Raw genomic sequence first — 16,284 nt, 5'->3', positions numbered from 1 at the left:
ACATATTACATCCCAACTTCAGTTTTCCCTCTCTCTGCTCCTCCCATTATCTCCCACCATGTACCTCCTCTTTCTTCCAGATCTACCCTCCACCTTTTCACCTCCCCTCAGAAAAGAGCAGGCCTTCTAGGGACATCAACCCAGTACAGCATAACGAGCTAGGCACATGTTCTCATAATGCTGTAAGAGGCAACCGAGTAGGAGGAAAAGGGTCAGAGACAGCCTCCAGTCCTCCCACTCTTCTGATTTTTAGTTCATAAATTGCTGTGAATTAAGAGGTTTTGCCTACCTTAGAGAACAGAGCAGTTAAGAGTACTTTCTCGGGGTTGGGGATTTAGCTCACTGGTAGAGCACTTGCCTAGCAAGCTCAAGGCCCTGAGTTCAGTCCCCAGCTCCGAAAAAAAGAAAAAAAAAAAAAAAAGAGTACTTTCTCCTCTTTCAGAGGACTTGAGTTCAATTCCCAGTATCTACATGGTGACCACACAAGACTATTAAGTCTAGTTCCAATGCCCTCTTCTGGCCTCCTCTCTCTTTTGGACTCTGTAGGTACTATATGCACATGGTGTACATATATACATATAGGCAAAACATTCATACATATCATTAATTTTTAAAAAACTTTACCTGTTCCCATTTTAGAACTTCAGTATTCAGACCCAACTGAAGCAATATGGCTATCAAACCAGATACACAAGATGTGTAAGGAGAAAAGGATAGATAACTTGCCATTAACTAACAGCTGAGACTCAGATAAGCTCCCAGTCTTCTAAAATACTTGTTAGTGTCACCTGGTTCTGTCCAGCTATAATGTGTTGTCACTCTATAAGTATCCCAGGACTCTGTCTCTTCTCGCAGTGGTTGTTGCTTTAAGTTATGAACACAACTATTTGGGGGCATTATTTGACATATGTTGATTCTCCCCAGTAGTCTTACCAGCAAGCTGAATTATAAAGAAATAAGTAAACCGGGCTGGAGAGATGGCTCAGCAGTTAAGAGCTCCCACTGGTCTTCCAGAGGTCCTGAATTCAATTCCCAGCAACCACATGGTGGCTCCCAACCATCTGTAACGAGATCTGATGCCCTTTTCTGGTGCGCCTGAAGACAGCTAGCTACACTGTGCTTGTATACATAAAATAAATAAATAAATATTTTTTTAAAAAAAGAAATAAGTAAACCTCTAGATGGGCTCATGTTCTTAGTATAATTTCTTTCATATTTCTTAGCAGATGTTACAACATAAGGTTTAAAGAGACTAGTTTGAACTTCTCAATACAGAACTAAAAATCCTTCTTTGCCAAAACTTGAGAAACCTCATTTTTTTTCCTGAATACATTGTTTGTCCTGGCTACCACTTTGGAGGTTTTGTGAAACCTCTAGGATTCTGGGAAATTCCTGCTAATGATCCTTGGGATAGACTCATGATCTGGTGGAATTGCCGGGCTATACAGGAGCTATTTTGGACTCCTGGTGTTTCATATTTCTTTGGGTCTGTGAAAGAGTGTCTAGGGATTGGGGATGATGGATGGGTAAGTGGTAGGCAGAGTGCAGCTTGTGACTTTTTTTTCTTTGGCTTGCCCAGACCCCTTTCCTATTATTTTTACCTTAAATCAGAAGATAAACTGTGGGCTGGACAGATTGTGGTTGTCTTAGTGTTCTGTTGCGGTAAAGAGACACCATAACCAAAGCAACTCTTTTATTTATTTATTTATTTATTTATTTATTTATTTATTTATTTATTTATGTATTTATTTATGTATTTATTTCTTTTGGTTAGCTAGACATCGTGTGACACAATTTTCTTTTAAATAATACTTTATGTATATGAATACACTGTCAATGTCTTCAGACACACCAAAAGAGGGCATTGGGTCCCATTACAGATGGTTATGAGCCACCATGTGGTTGCTGGTATTGAACTCAGGACCTCTGGAAGAGTAGCCAGTTCTCTTAGGTGCTGAGCCATCTCTCCAGCCCAATGGCAACTCTTTTTTTTTTTTTTTTTTTTTTTTTTTTTTTGGTTCTTTTTTTTCGGAGCTGGGGACTGAACCCAGGGCCTTGCGCTTCCTAGGTAAGCGCTCTACCACTGAGCTAAATCCCCAGCCCCCCAATGGCAACTCTTAAAAAGGAAAATATTTATTGGAGCTGGCTTACAATTTCAGAGGTTTAGAGGTTTAGTTCATAATCATCATGGACGGAAGCATGGCAGCATTCAGGCAGACATGCTGCTAGAGAGGTAGCTAGAGTTCTGCATCTGGATTGTAGGCAGCAGGAAGAGAGTGAAGATACCAGGCTTGAACTATTGAAACCCCTAAACCCAACCCAAGTGACATACTTCCTCCAACAAGACCACACCTCCTAATCGTTGTCAAGTAAGACTACTTCCTAATGACCATACATTTAAATATATGAGCTATGGGGGAGTCATAAGAGTACTAGAGCCTCTTGTAGATGTGCCCACGTTTCCTACCAGCACCCACATGGAGGATCAAAAAACATCTGGTACTTCAATCCTGGATGGTTCATACTCATACAATTAAAAAAAGAGAAATTAAGGGCTGGGGATTTAGCTCAGTGGTAGAGCGCTTACCTAGGAAGCGCAAGGCCCTGGGTTCGGTCCCCAGCTCCGAAAAAAAAGAACCAAAAAAAAAAAAAAAAAAAAAAGAGAAATTAGAGTGAAATTCTCTTATATGATTTACCATGTAATTAATTTTTGTGTCAATTAGTATTTAGCTTCCTTATTGATGAAACTAAGGCAGAACTAGTTAGGGTTGCTTGTTGCAGGGTATGTTAATCATTTAAGAGACTCGGTCAGAACAAAAGTTACAGCCCTACGTGTTTGGGAAAGGGCTAGAAGCATTTCTAGGCAGGTTTTGTTGTTGTTTTCCTAGACCTATACTCACAAATTTTCTTGTATTCTCAGCAAAACCTGGAAATTCACCGGAAAATAAAACAATCAGAGCAAGAGCTAGCCTATCTGGAGAGGAGAGAACGGGAGGTAAGCTGGGTGAACAGTTACTCACTTTGCTCCAGATCTTTCTGCTCCATGGTATATACTTTGTACATTGTACTGATTCCTGTATACAGAAACACAGAGAAGAAAAGGGGTCCCTAATCATGATATATGGTGGGGAGGGACTGAGTAAAGAGTAGGAGGGTGAAACTTCAGTCCAAGTATAATGTATGAGAGGATAATTAATTATCTAAAAGTAAATAAGATAAAACCACAATGTAAACTAAAAAACATATGATATATATGTTTGTCAGAACTCTGATTCTGTATTTAAAATGAAATGTTCATTGTTTATCAATTTTACCTTAGTAGATTATTAAGTTTTTTTTAAATATTGTTTTGTTCTGTTTCTTTTTTTTAAATATAGTTCTAGGTTTTTTGGGGGGCGGTTTTTGTTTTTGTTTTTATTTGTTTGTTTGTTTGTTTTCTTTTTTTCTTTTTTCCGGGGCTGGGGACTGAACCCAGGACCTTGCGCTTCCTAGGCAAGCGCTCTACCACTGAGCCAAATCCCCAACCCCTTAAATATAGTTCTAAAGAATTATTTATTTATTATATGTATATGAGTTCTCTAACTACATGTACACTTGCATGCCACAACAGGGCATCAGATCCCAGTATGGGTGATTGTGATCTGTCATGTGGGTGCTGGGAATTGTACTCAGGACCTGGAAAAGCAGACAGTGCTCTTCACCTGAGTCATCTTTCCAGCCCCCTGTTTAGTTTTTAAATACTTGAGAAAGTGAAGGATTGTTAGGTAGGGCTACTGAAAATAACATCTTTCACTATTTTAAAAGCTAAGTTGGAAGTAGATTAGTGTAAAACCAAATGGACTAGCCGTCCAACCTGCACCTAGGCAGATTCACCGCTCCAGTTGCAGAGTTCACTACTAGCCCACTGCTAACCTCAGGCATGTCTCTGTCTGTCTGTCTGTCTGTCTGTCTGTCTGTCTGTCTGTCTGTCTCTCATGTGTGTGTGTGTTACTTTGGTCTTACCTTTTTTTGGGGGGTGGGGTGTCTTTTGAGGCAGGATTTCTCTGTGCAACAATCTTGGCTGTCCTAAAACTAGCTTTATAAACCAGGCTGTACTATAATTCACAGAGATCCACCTGCCCCTGCCTCCCAAATGCTGGGGTTAAAGGCTTGCTTCACCACATCCAGCACCTTAGACAAATCCTATGTGATAAGAATATATTTACAGGGCTAGAGAGATAACTCCATGGGTAAGAGAAGTCAGTGCTATTACAGAGGTCCTAAGTTCAGTCCCCAGGATCTGTAATTCCAACCTCAGGGGGACCTAAACCTCTGCCTTCCCCAGGCACTTTTACTCACAAACATATACCCAAACACAAACACACATGTAATTAAAAATAAATAAATTACTGTGGGTGAGTCCTACCTTTAATCTGAGCAGTAGGGAGGGCAGAGGCAGGACTTCTCTGAGTTCAAAGCCTGGTCTACATAGAGTTAGTTCTAGGCTAACCAGGGCTACAGTGAGACCCTGTCTCAGTTTTTCTTTTTCTTTTTCTCTTCTCAAGACAGGGTCTTATTATGTAGCCTGGGGTGTCCTGGAACATACTATGTAGACCAGGCTGGCCTTGAACCCAGAGAAATTAGCCTTCTCTGCCTCTGCAGTGCTGAGATTAAAGGTGTGCATCACTAGCATTCAATTTTTTTAATTTAACTTTAAAAAAAAGACCTGGGAATGGTGGCCTTCTCCTCTACGTCCAGTGCTTTGAGGCTAAGGCAAGAAAAATTCCATAAGATCAAGGTCAACCTAAGCTACAAGGCAAGATTCTGGCTCAGGCAAAACAAAATAATAATAAAGCCTGTGCATAGGTAGCTTTTGGAAGGCTGAAATGCGAGGATCACATGATCTCTGCCTGTGAACACAACATTCTATCTTCCTAACCTCAACCCCTCCCCCCCCCCAAGATAGCACTTCCCCTCCCAACGCTCATAAGTAGAAGTCTCAAATCTGCTCTTCTGTTCCCCACAGGGAAGGTTTAAAGAAAAAGGAAGTGACCGAAGGGAAAAACTACAGTCTTTTGATTCTCCAGAAAGGAAACGGATTAAATACTCCAGGGAAACAGACAGGTAAGGACATTCTTCATCCAGCCACTTCCTACAGACCTAATAATAGAACTGTCTTGTGCAAATGATTTGCTACTTTGTCTGAGAGGGATGAAGTTACTAGAAGCTAGTTTTGTCTGAACTCCCGTAAGACCACCATGGCTATTTGATCACTTTTTTTTTTAATTTATTTATTTTATTTTATTTTATTTATTTATTTATTTATTTTATTATTTTTTTTTTTTTTTTGGTTCTTTTTTTTCGGAGCTGGGGACCGAACCCAGGGCCTTGCGCTTCCTAGGCAAGCGCTCTACCACTGAGCTAAATCCCCAACCCCTTTGACCACTTTTTTACATGAATATATGCATGTTTTCTAGGAAGACTGGCTGGCTGCATTGCTTCTGCTACTGAAGCCAGGGCTGCAGTGGCTATCTATATCAATAATACTATTTCTCTATGGAATCTCCATTCTCCAACTGCATACTAACTGATTGGCTGCTGCTGGAGATATAACTTTTTAATCTTCCTCTACTTGTTTCCAGTCAAGCACTTTCCAATCTCAGAACAAGTCTGAGATCCATCAAGTCTGCTGATAATCAGTGACATATTGCCACTGTACTAAGTGCAAGGAACATTCAAGTAGACAAGGCATACATTATCCTTGGTTCTGTGTACACAGACTAGAGAAGGCTTAAGTGATAGTGTGGCTCACAGGAAAATCAGAAAGGAAGGGAACAGCAGAAGGTTTCAATTAGAAGAAACTATGTACAACAGGATTTATTTGTTCTTTTTTTTTTTTTTTTTCAAGACAGGTTTCTTTATGTAACTTTGGCTGTCCTAGGACTCACTCTGTAGTCCAGGCTGGCCTCAAAATCTGCTTGTTTCAAGATCTGCTTGTCTCTGCTGATCAAGCACTGATATTAAAGGCACATGCCACCACCACGCCTTTTTTTTTTTTTAAAGCATATGGTACATTTGACAAGTGATCTGACAGAGCTAAAGAGTTGGAGTGTGTTGTTGAGTGGCAGAAAATTCAGCTGCCCAACAGATTAGAGGCCATTTCACTTTAAACACATTTTTAAAGTGGCAGGAAATCAGTTAAAGTGGGATATTAATCTATTTTAAGAATTACTATACATACAGAAGATAGACTTAAACAGAGACTAATGATGATGCTTACATTGTGGGTCTGTTGAGAGATGATTGCTAAAGGCAGGCTGTGATTGGATTAAAGAAAAATGTCAAGTCCACCTTGCTTTGTGAGTAGTGGGATTGAAGAGTCACTGATAATTGTTGAGATCCTATTGGCTGTTTATAACAAGAAAGGGTATTTGAGACCTTGAAAGGAAAGTAGGAAAAATACTGACAAAAAAGGTTCCTAAGCAGAAGGGAAGGAGGCAGACAGGATGGCTTCAAACCAGAAGAAAATAGCCCCTCCACCCACCCCTTTCCCAAGTATCTGAGTTAAAGGCAAATGTTACCATGCCTGCTTCCTCTTCCTTTTCAGGAATATTCCAGATATTTTCTAAGGTCTTGCTCATTGTACTCTTTGAGTCTAACTCCTCTGCTTTCTGTTTGGTGTCTCTAGGGTACTCAGGGCCTTAGCCAACCCAATAAGCTCAAATATTTCTTCTCTGGTTCCTCATACCTTTAATCTCGGCACTGTAAATGCACAAGTAAAAGGATCTTTGAGTTTAAGATTAGCCTGGTCTACATAGCAAATTCCAGGCCAGCCAAGTCTTGTAAGACCCTATGCCAGAAAATAAAACAAAACTGTTTGCAGTTATATCTTGGTTATTTCTTTTTGTGCTCATCTGAGGCTCCACATTGCACCCAGTTTAATACCTCTAAACCTTCAGATTCACTTCCTTCATAGCCTTCTGTTTACCCTGTCTTACTGAGTCTGTCTTCTTTATACTATAAAGTGTATAAGTAGAGTGGAACTTTATTAAGATAATTTTTAAGACATGAATTTGAGAGTTAAAAAGATGGCTTAATGGTTGCCAGTACTTATTGCTTTTGTAGAGGATTCAGATTAATTTTCCAGTACCCACTTGTCCTCACAACTGTCCATAACCCCACTTCAGGGAATCCGATGTCTCCTCCTCACCTGCAAGGGCATCAGGCACACACAGGTACATAAACATGCAGCTAACACATTCACACACATAAGATAAATCTACAGAGATATGTATTCATTTATACATATTATAAAATGTGTGGTAAGGAGGTTGTCTGTGTGTACACCATGCAGAAGCCCATGGATGCCAGAAGACCGAGTGTTGAATTCCCTGAAACAGAGAGTTAAAAGGACTTGTGAGCCAAACACTTGTGGGTGCTGGGAACTGAATTTGGGTCAGGTGTTCTTATGTGCTGGGTATCTCTCCTGACCCTATTGAAGATTTTTAATATATTTTTTTAGCAGATGTGTTAAGAGAAAGAACGGTGTTCAGATAAGAGGCAGCTTTAAAAGGGGATGGTTGTTTCTCCTGTTCTTCAATCCATTTTCTATTACCAGAAATGTTTTGAATACAGAAACTTGACCTTTGTAATCTTGGGGGTAGACTAACACAGAGTACTTGCCTAGCATGCCTGAGCCCCTAGATTCAATCTCTAGTACCTCAACAAGCAAACAGTTTCTTATTATTTTATGTACATTGATGTTTTGTCTACATGTATGTCTGTACCACACACATGGAGTGCCCATGAAGGCCAGAAGAAGATGAAAAGATCTGTCCTTTTTGTGAACTGAGAGTATAGAGGACTTACCTAACATACCCTTGGTTTGAATCCCAGGATAGCAAAGAAACAAAACACTACTACCTATTTTGCACATATACATGTTACCTAGAAGGGGTGCCTAAAGTATCAAGTGTGATGTGATGTTCAAGGCCTCTCTCTCCTTTTTTTTTTTTTTAATCAATCTGACCTCAAAAAGGCATATCTTTATCAGTTCCTGCTACTCCTCTACTCGACAAATCACCCTACTTGGCTGCTACACATTTCCTAGTTCATAAGCCCCTCATTTGCCCAGATCCAGTTCAGTTGTGTCTTCTTGCTTAAAACCTTTCACTCTTTTTTTTTTTTTTTCTTTTTCTTTTTTTCGGAGCTGGGGACTGAACCCAGAAACCTTTCACTCTTGAAACTGTTCAAATTTGTGTTCCCTTCATTGTATTGCCATGGTACACATCCATGATTGATGTCCTTGGTGTCCTATCAACATCTACTGACAAAATCTTCATGTTCTTCATGTTCTTTCCCATGATCAAGGCCCAATCTTAGTCACCTCTACACCCTCAGGACAAGCCTAGCCACATGGATATTGGGTTGTACTTAATACACTTATTAGGAAACAGATCTCAGGAAGAGATCAGCAGCTCACCTTGAAAATGGTGTTAGAGGGGGTTGGGGATTTAGCTCAGTGGTAGAGCGCTTGCTAGGCCCTGGGTTCGGTCCCCAGCTCCGGGGGAAAAAAAAATGGTGTTAGAAGTATATCTGTTGGGGTTGGGGATTTAGCTCAGTGGTAGAGTGCTTGCCTAGGAAGCACAAGGCCCTGGGTTCGGTCCCCAGCTCCAAAAAAAAGAACCAAAAAAAAAAAAAAAAAAAAAAGTATATCTGTTTCTCTTACAGTGATCGAAACCCTGTTGATAAAGAAGACACTGACACTAGTAGCAAAGGAGGCTGCACCCAGCAGGCTACTGGCTGGAGGAAAGGGGCAGGCCTGGGATATAGCCATCCTGGATTGGGTTCATCAGAGGAGGTAAGATGAATTCTGTCTTCCTAGGAGTTATATGAACCTTGAATATACTTAACTTTTTCTGTCTTGCCTCAGAGCACATACCCAAAATAGAAATCAGAGGACAGTTTCTTGAACTCAGTACTCTTTCTACCTTGTAAGAATCAAACTCAGGTCATCCAGTTTAATGGCAAGTACCCTTATCCAGTAAGCCAACTCACCAGTCCCTCCCGCCCAGATCCTGTGTTATAACATGTTGTGCTGGGCCCGTGATGATTTCCCTAACAGAAGAAGGCAGGGAAGTTGAATAGAGTTCTTCATACTCTTATATAAGGAACAAGCAGTGAGGGCAGTGTAGGAGCCAAGTCCTTGGAGACTAAAAGTTCATTTTGATTAAAAAAAACAGCCAGGAAAGCTGGACTGTGACTTGGAGGAGGTAGGACACTCACTTCTCAGTCTGAGGCTCTAGTACTGACAACAAAAAAGGGTGTGCGGGGTCAGGGCTTTGAGGGAACACAGGGACTAAAGAGCCAGGGAACCAGTAATCAAAGATTAGAGACCCTGTCTATGAGAGGGATTGTCAGCACAGATCTTTGATAGATAAGATACAGGGCCCATGGGGGCTGGAGAGATGGCTCAGCGGTTAAGAGCACCCAACTGCTCTTCCAGAGGTCATGAGTTCAATTCCCAGCAACCACATGGTGGCTCACAACCATCTGTAAAGAGATTTGATGCCCTCTTCTGGTGTATCTGAAGACAGCTACAGTGTACTCACATAGATAAAATAAATAAAATCTTTAAAAAAGAAAAAAAAGATACAGGGACCATGAAGTTAGTCTTGGTTCCCTGGAAGGATATAGCTCCTCTTATTTTCAGGGAGAACCCATAGAAAAGGTGATCAAAGGAAATATTGCCCTTTCGAGTAGAGTTGGGCCTCTGCAATTGCTGACCTTAAAAGGCTTACCCATTTCATTTCTGTTAAAACTCATGTGTCTAATATTGAAACCTTTATTTTGAAATCACAGCATTGTGATCTTCCTTATTCAAAGCTCTCACTTGACTCTTTGTTCTGCAGATTGAAGGGCGGATGAGGGGGTCTGGGGGTGCCCCAGGAAGAACCAGCAAGAGACAGTCTAATGAAACTTACAGAGATGCTGTTCGAAGAGTTATGTTTGCTCGATACAAAGAACTCGATTAAGAGTGGAAATACCCCACAGGATACAATTTCCTCTTTGTTTTGTTTGTCCATCTCTCCTTTTGTTTTGTTACTGTTCTTGCTGCTAGAACTTTTTTAAATAAACTTTTTTCAATGTGAATAAATTTTGTTAACATTTTTTTTCCCACAATGGATAGAGAATAGAGCTTGATGTTATGAAGAAAAAAATGGTTTGGCATTTAAGAGCACTGACTGCGGGGTTGGGGATTTAGCTCAGTGGTAGAGCGCTTGCCTAGGAAGCGCAAGGCCCTGGGTTCGGTCCCCAGCTCCGAAAAAGAACCAAAAAAAAAAAAAGAGCACTGACTGCTCTTCCAAAGGTCCTGAGTTCAATTTCCATCTACCATATGGTGGCTTACAACCATCTGTAATGGGATCTGATGCCCTTTTCTGGTGTGTCTGGAGAAAGCAAAAGTGTACTCATATATAAATAAATCCTTAAAATCAAAACAAAACAAAAAGAAAAAATGCTGCCATAGAAAATGTGGGCATATCTGAGTTAATGCTGAAATGGTCAACTAGTGCTACAGTAAGCAGGGAACAGTGCCGATCTGTTAGAGTACGGGAGTAACATACTTAATGATCCTGATCTCATCAGTGAGAAGAGCCTCTGTCGTTTTAGTAACTGCTGAGGTATAACACATTTCCATATGTAGGTTTACCAATTAAACATTTAGAAGCTCTTTGACCACCCCAAGGCTGTAGGGGAAAACAATGTCCTACAACTGTCTTCAAAGGAAAAACATCTTTCACTTCATTTTTTGGAGCAGAAGTTCCAATACTGGGACAAAGCAGTTTCATTTTTATATTTTGCCAGGTAATCAGAGAAGTCATTGGTTTGTTGGTTGCTTGGTTGTGTGCTTGGTTTTAACAGACACATGAAGGTTATTTCACTGGATCAGGGGATCTTTTGAAAGAACTTTACTCTGTAACTCAGCCTAGCCCCAAGTTCTTCATCTTCCTTCTATCTCCTCTTTTCTGGGAGCTGAGATTACAGGCATTTACCAAATTCCCTGACTACTTTTATTTTGTTTTAATATTCATCTTATGTATATTTGTGTTGTGGGGGAACCATACTCGAACCAGTGTATGTAGAAGTCAGAGGACAACTTGTAGTCAGATTAGAAACCCAGATTATCAAACCAGATGGTCATGGCACATGGTTTTAACCCAGTACTCAGGAAGCAGAAGCAGGCAGATCTTTGAGTTTGAGGCCAGTCAACAGAATGAGTTCCGGGATAGCCATGATATATAGAAATCCTCTTTTGGGGAAAAATAAAAAGGAAGAAAAGTCTCAGATTATCAAGATTGGTGACAAGTACTTTTTAACCAAATGAACCATTTCACTGGTCCAAACTTTTTTCTTTCTGATTAGTAAGATTTACTACTTTTATTTGTCTCTGTGTGTAGGTGGATGCATTTAGGGCCAGAAGAAGATGTGGGATCCTTGGAGCTGGTGTTAAAGGCTGTGCTCCCTGATATGAGTGCTGGAAACCAAATTAGGATTCTCTGCTAGAACAGCAAGCACTCTAAACTGCTAAGCCATCTCTAGCTCTCTGAACCAACTTTTAAATTTTTTAAAATGGAAGACAAAAAGACTATTTTATTAAAACTTTGTTCAACAATACATTTGCTTATTTTATTTGTGTTGCTTAATTTAAAACAAAACAATTTCCATTGTCTTTGGTACATCAACTACCAGATAGCCTGGGGGATATAATTGTTCTGCTCATCACAATGACTCAAACCAGAGACACAGGCTATTGAGAGGATGACATTCATCCCTGGATGGAATCTGTCCCCGGTTAGGAGAGTAGCTTTTGAGCTTAAATTGAATTGGCATCTGAGCATGGTGGCTTACTTTTAATCCCAGCAACCAGTGAGCTCTGAATGTCACCCTGGCTTTCCTGGAACTCACTTTGTAGACCAGGCTGGTCTTGAACTCAGAGATCCATCTGCCTTGGGATTAAAGGCATGGGTCATCACACCCAGCTACAAGAGCTTTCTATGATCTGCAGATAAATGTATGTTTTCGGAAGTTAAATGTGTTACATATATACTTGACCAGAATTGGGCATATATCTTTACATGTATACAATACATAAAGTAAGAATACAAAGATATGAGAGAAAGATGTTGGGTATGTGTCCTTGAAAGAAACAGCCATGTTTTCAGGCATTTCCAGCCAGTTTCAGTCACCCTAATTCCAGCACACCTTTAATCCCATGACACATTCCTTCCTAATCCCAGCTTGCCTGAGGTGAAGGCTAGAGGATAAGCAACAGTCCCACATTAAGATGTTGGTCTGGTCTACATTGTGAACTCCAGGCTAGCCAATACTATAGAGACCCCTTTTAAAGAAAATAAAAGGGAGGGGAGGGAAGGACAATAAAAACAAAATGTGAAAAGAACATCTCCCTAATTATTACATATGCAGAGGGCAAGTTATGGTAACTGGATAAGAATATCTCCACAAAGAAAACAGTGGAAAAAAAAACCTAGGATTTTTTATGTTTTGTTGGATTTTTTTTTTTAATGGATGATGGGCTGGTGATTTGGCTAGAATTTGGGTTGTTTTACATTTAATTTTTGGTATATGTGAATACACACGTCCATGTCTCCCACATCAGACTACTCTCATGAGTGGTTCTCTCCATCATCTGGACTGCAGGGATGGAATTCAGGTTCTTAGGCTTGACAGTAAGCCTTACATGATGAGCCATCTCAGGGACTCGCGGCTTGGTTTTTGTTGTTTTGTTCTGCTTGTGGCAGGGTCTCACAACAAAATATCCCTATTGTTCTGGAGTTCACATTCTAGCTGCTGTCATGGCTTCTGAAAACAACCTAGTTCAGTTTCCAGTTTATCAAATTATTAGCTCTGTATGTTTGTAAAACTAGACATTAATGACTTGCCCTAGGAGACAGAATAAAGTTGTCCAAAATGGCTTCAAAACCATGGCAATCCTTCTGCTTCGTTATCTGGAATGCAGTTACAGGTGTACATCCCCACGGTGATTTAAAGGATATTTGTGAAGACCCCCTACACGAAGTCTAACCTAGCCTCTGGGAAGGCAATCAGTAGTACGCCTTCTCTACAAACTGGATTATACACTTTACACTGTGTCAAACGCTAGTAGAGTTCACATCCGGGTTCTCAGAGGCTGAATGGCAGCTTTGTCATGGAGCAGATGAAACACGCAAAAAAAATTAAAGCAGGGTCCAGTGACAGGCTGCCTGGGCGACCACATTTCCCGGCAGCCCTCGCGCAGACGGGCACCTTCGCTGATTGGATGCCTCTGAAGAGGCGGGTGGGGTGGGGGTGGGGAGAGTCGGCGCGCGAGGTACTGTGGGTAGGAGAAGACGGTCGGTGGAGACGCCATTTTGTGCAGCGGCCGAACCTTGTTCTAGGTTCTGAGACGCAGAGCCGCTACTCCTTCTGCTTTGTTCCCTCTGTGGGGGTGAGTGCGGCGGCCGTCCATTACGCCCCAGTGATTTTGCCATTGGTGCTGTCCCTTGAGTCTGCCTGTCAGCCGCCAGAGGTGACTGCTCAGCCGCGTCTTTGAAGGGACTAAAACTAAGCTAGCGTTTGAGGGCCGCGCCCCTCCTCGCCTCTGGTTCTGCCGGCTTTCATAGGTCGCCCACTAACCCAGTCCTCGGCCCGCCTCTTTCGAGTTGTTTGTCTCTTGCTGGGACGTTGTCCCGAATCCCCTGTCCTGCGGAGCTGTGGCGATCCAGTCCTTCGGACACCCCTCGGAAGCGCCTGGCAATCTCTTAAGCCATCATCGCCCTGCGTCTGCAACTGAATCTCGCTCTGCGAAAGGTGGTTAGGAATAGTGACTTGAGGACTGGGAACCTCCTCAGAGGTTGGGAGGGATGTATGTAATATGGGAAAGATGGACTGAATGCTGGAATGCACTGGTCTTAGCGCCGCCATCTCGGCTGCGATACCCCGCAGAGGTGGGCACGGGCACCTCCCGCGGAGGTGGGTATGGGCATCTCTGGCGAAACAAGGGAGAGTAGTAACTGTTCGACCCCGGAGCTTGAATCACTAGATCTCTTATTTTTTAAATCAACGAATTGTTTGTTGAGTGCGTGCTTTAAAGACCAGATTTTAGAAATGGCAGCAACTATAGTTTCTGGGCCATCACAGGCATCTAAAAGTATAGCTGTGTGATGTTTTATTACGGCCCATCGACTGGGGAAAAGCTGTTGGCCACTCAGTTGGCCTGTGTCGATCAGTGCTGGTCCAAGATATAGGTGTTATTGATACACAGTTATTAAGCCGAGTCAAGGTTTGGTCTTGTCTTACTGAAATAGATTGAGATCAGGCGTTGCGTTATAAATGTAAATTTCAGTCAGATCAGCATTTCAGCTTCTAAGTTCTTGTCAAAAATTTGAAATTGTTTTACGACTTCAGTGTTGAATTTTATGTTAATGAAGATACTTGGATGAATGAATGTTTTAACCATCCTCCATCTCAGTAGAGTTGCTTTGGTTATGAAATTAAGAAGCTTTTTGCTTTGTAATCATAATAGAAGTATCCAAAGTGTCTAAAGCCTTCACCCTTCTTGAGTTTCTTATTGAATATATAATCTTAATATGTTAAAGCGTCCTTCATCTTCCTGGTTCTTACCAAAATTATAGCACAACTTAGTGTTGACAGGCCTCCTTTTCCTTCCTCATTTTAGTCATTGTTAAGAATTAGCCAGTTTCTATCCCAGTTTGTAGTGATATCTGAAATTTGCAATTTTTCTCTCCCCACCCTCAGGGGGAAAAAAAAAATTAAACCTTTTGAAGCAGTGTGCTAGATCTTCGGTGAGACAATGGGTTCAGACAAAAGGTGAGTTTTAATACATTCCATGCCTTTGATCTCAGCAACTTAGTAGGGACTGGAATATTTGCTTAAAATTGTTTATTCAGCCCTGTGTGGTGGTGACAGCTTACAATTTTAATCCCAGCAGAGGCAGGCAAATCTCTTGAGTTCAGGGCCAACCAGGACTACATAGTGAAGGCCTGTCTCAAAAAAAGAAAAAAAAAAAGGACAATAACAATAATAAATTGTTTATTTAGCAAGCAAATATTTAAATGTATATTGTGTTTCAAGTGTTCCAAACGACCACATTCACGATTCTGTTCTCACAAACTTCAGTCCAGTGAGAGAGTTAAAAGTTATGATAAAAATTTAAAGTACTGTCTGGACACACAAGAAGCATAGGAAAGCTTCTGGAGAAAGCATTCTCTGAGGTGAAATCCGAAGGCCAAGAATTAGGTTAAGGGAAGTAGTGTGGAGTAGGCCGTGGAAAGTTCCACCTGTGGGCAGGAGCTATTCAGAGCCTGCCTGACAAGCGGCGAGTGAGTGCCAGGCCTTGTTATTCCCTTGTGATAGATACAGTGGCTGAGAGCTGAGCAGCCTGGGCTCTGAGTACATCAAGACAAAGGGAAAGCTAGAGAATTAGGATGGAAAATGTTAGGACTGGGGATATAGCTAGCTCCTCGGTCTGTGAGGCGTGAGTATCAGCCGCCAGTGGGACCAGAGAAACTAAAGAGATGAAAACTGTTGGCTGTTTCAGCCACTGTGAATTGGAGATGGAGATCTCTCTCTAATCATTTGACTTAGCATAGCCTCCCACATTACTACTGAGAGGCCTGTTGTTGTGAGTGATGAAACTCACATCCTAAAAAAGACTTGTTTATGTCAGGTGATATCATGTAATCCTGTGACAGCAGTCTATTGTTCAAATAACATGTGTAATTAAAATGTACCCTTTTGCTACCCATAGTAAAATATGAAATGTTTTCTGAGCCTGCTTAGGGTAATGATCCGTGTGTGTGTGTGTGTGTGTGTGTGTGTGTGTGTGTGTGTGTGTGTGTGTCTGTGTGTCTGTGTGTCTGTGTGTGTTGATGATTACTTGGTTAGAAGGTTGATTGCTTGGGGTTAGAGAGAAGACCAATATAATTTCCAACTTTGTGTCAATTGTGTGTGTGTTTTCTTTTTCTTGAGACAGTTCACCACATAGACCTGGCTGGTCCAGAACTCTATATAGAGATACCCTCCTGCCTTTGCCCCCTGTAATTAAAGGCATGGATCACCACAGCTTGGCTATGTATGTTCTCTCACTAGATACCTTTGTAAACCAAACACTGGTGGTTTTAAGGAATGCATTAAACTATTTGGGTATACCTTATAAACTGATATGTGGGGTGATTTTTTTTTCTGAATGTATGAAATGATATAATTAATTGATATACTTAAATG

General features: G+C 41.2%; 2 protein-coding genes across 13 annotated transcripts in view; both read left to right on the top strand.

The window, feature by feature from the left end:
- The window catches only part of Rbm6 (RNA binding motif protein 6), a 103,791-nt gene extending 89,939 nt beyond the window's left edge, over positions 1 to 13,852 (top strand). For 7 of the 8 annotated variants that reach the window (XM_039081594.2, XM_006243780.5, XM_063265629.1 and 4 more), the window contains 4 exons: positions 2,921 to 2,995; positions 5,006 to 5,103; positions 8,710 to 8,839; positions 9,891 to 13,852. In XM_039081594.2, coding sequence (XP_038937522.1) covers positions 2,921 to 2,995; positions 5,006 to 5,103; positions 8,710 to 8,839; positions 9,891 to 10,013 — 426 coding nt within the window. In that variant the 3' untranslated portion in view covers positions 10,014 to 13,852. The remainder of the gene's footprint in view (positions 1 to 2,920; positions 2,996 to 5,005; positions 5,104 to 8,709; positions 8,840 to 9,890) is intronic. The other variant, NM_001108186.1, reaches the window with a different exon arrangement.
- Rbm5 (RNA binding motif protein 5) overlaps positions 13,352 to 16,284 on the top strand; it is a 29,242-nt gene continuing 26,309 nt past the window's right edge. The window contains exons 1-2 of one of the 5 annotated variants that reach the window (XM_006243739.5): positions 13,352 to 13,486; positions 14,797 to 14,868. In XM_006243739.5, the coding sequence (XP_006243801.1) occupies positions 14,852 to 14,868 (17 nt within the window). In that variant the 5' untranslated portion in view covers positions 13,352 to 13,486; positions 14,797 to 14,851. Of the gene's footprint in view, positions 14,011 to 14,796; positions 14,869 to 16,284 lie in introns of all 5 variants that reach the window. The other 4 variants (XM_006243738.5, XM_063265245.1, NM_001100548.1 and 1 more) reach the window with 4 other exon arrangements.

This window comes from Rattus norvegicus, chromosome 8, assembly GCF_036323735.1.
Source record: "Rattus norvegicus strain BN/NHsdMcwi chromosome 8, GRCr8, whole genome shotgun sequence".
NCBI lineage: Eukaryota > Metazoa > Chordata > Mammalia > Rodentia > Muridae > Rattus > Rattus norvegicus.
The sequence above is the reverse complement of the archived record's forward strand: the minus strand, read 5'-3'. Positions and strand labels throughout refer to the sequence as shown.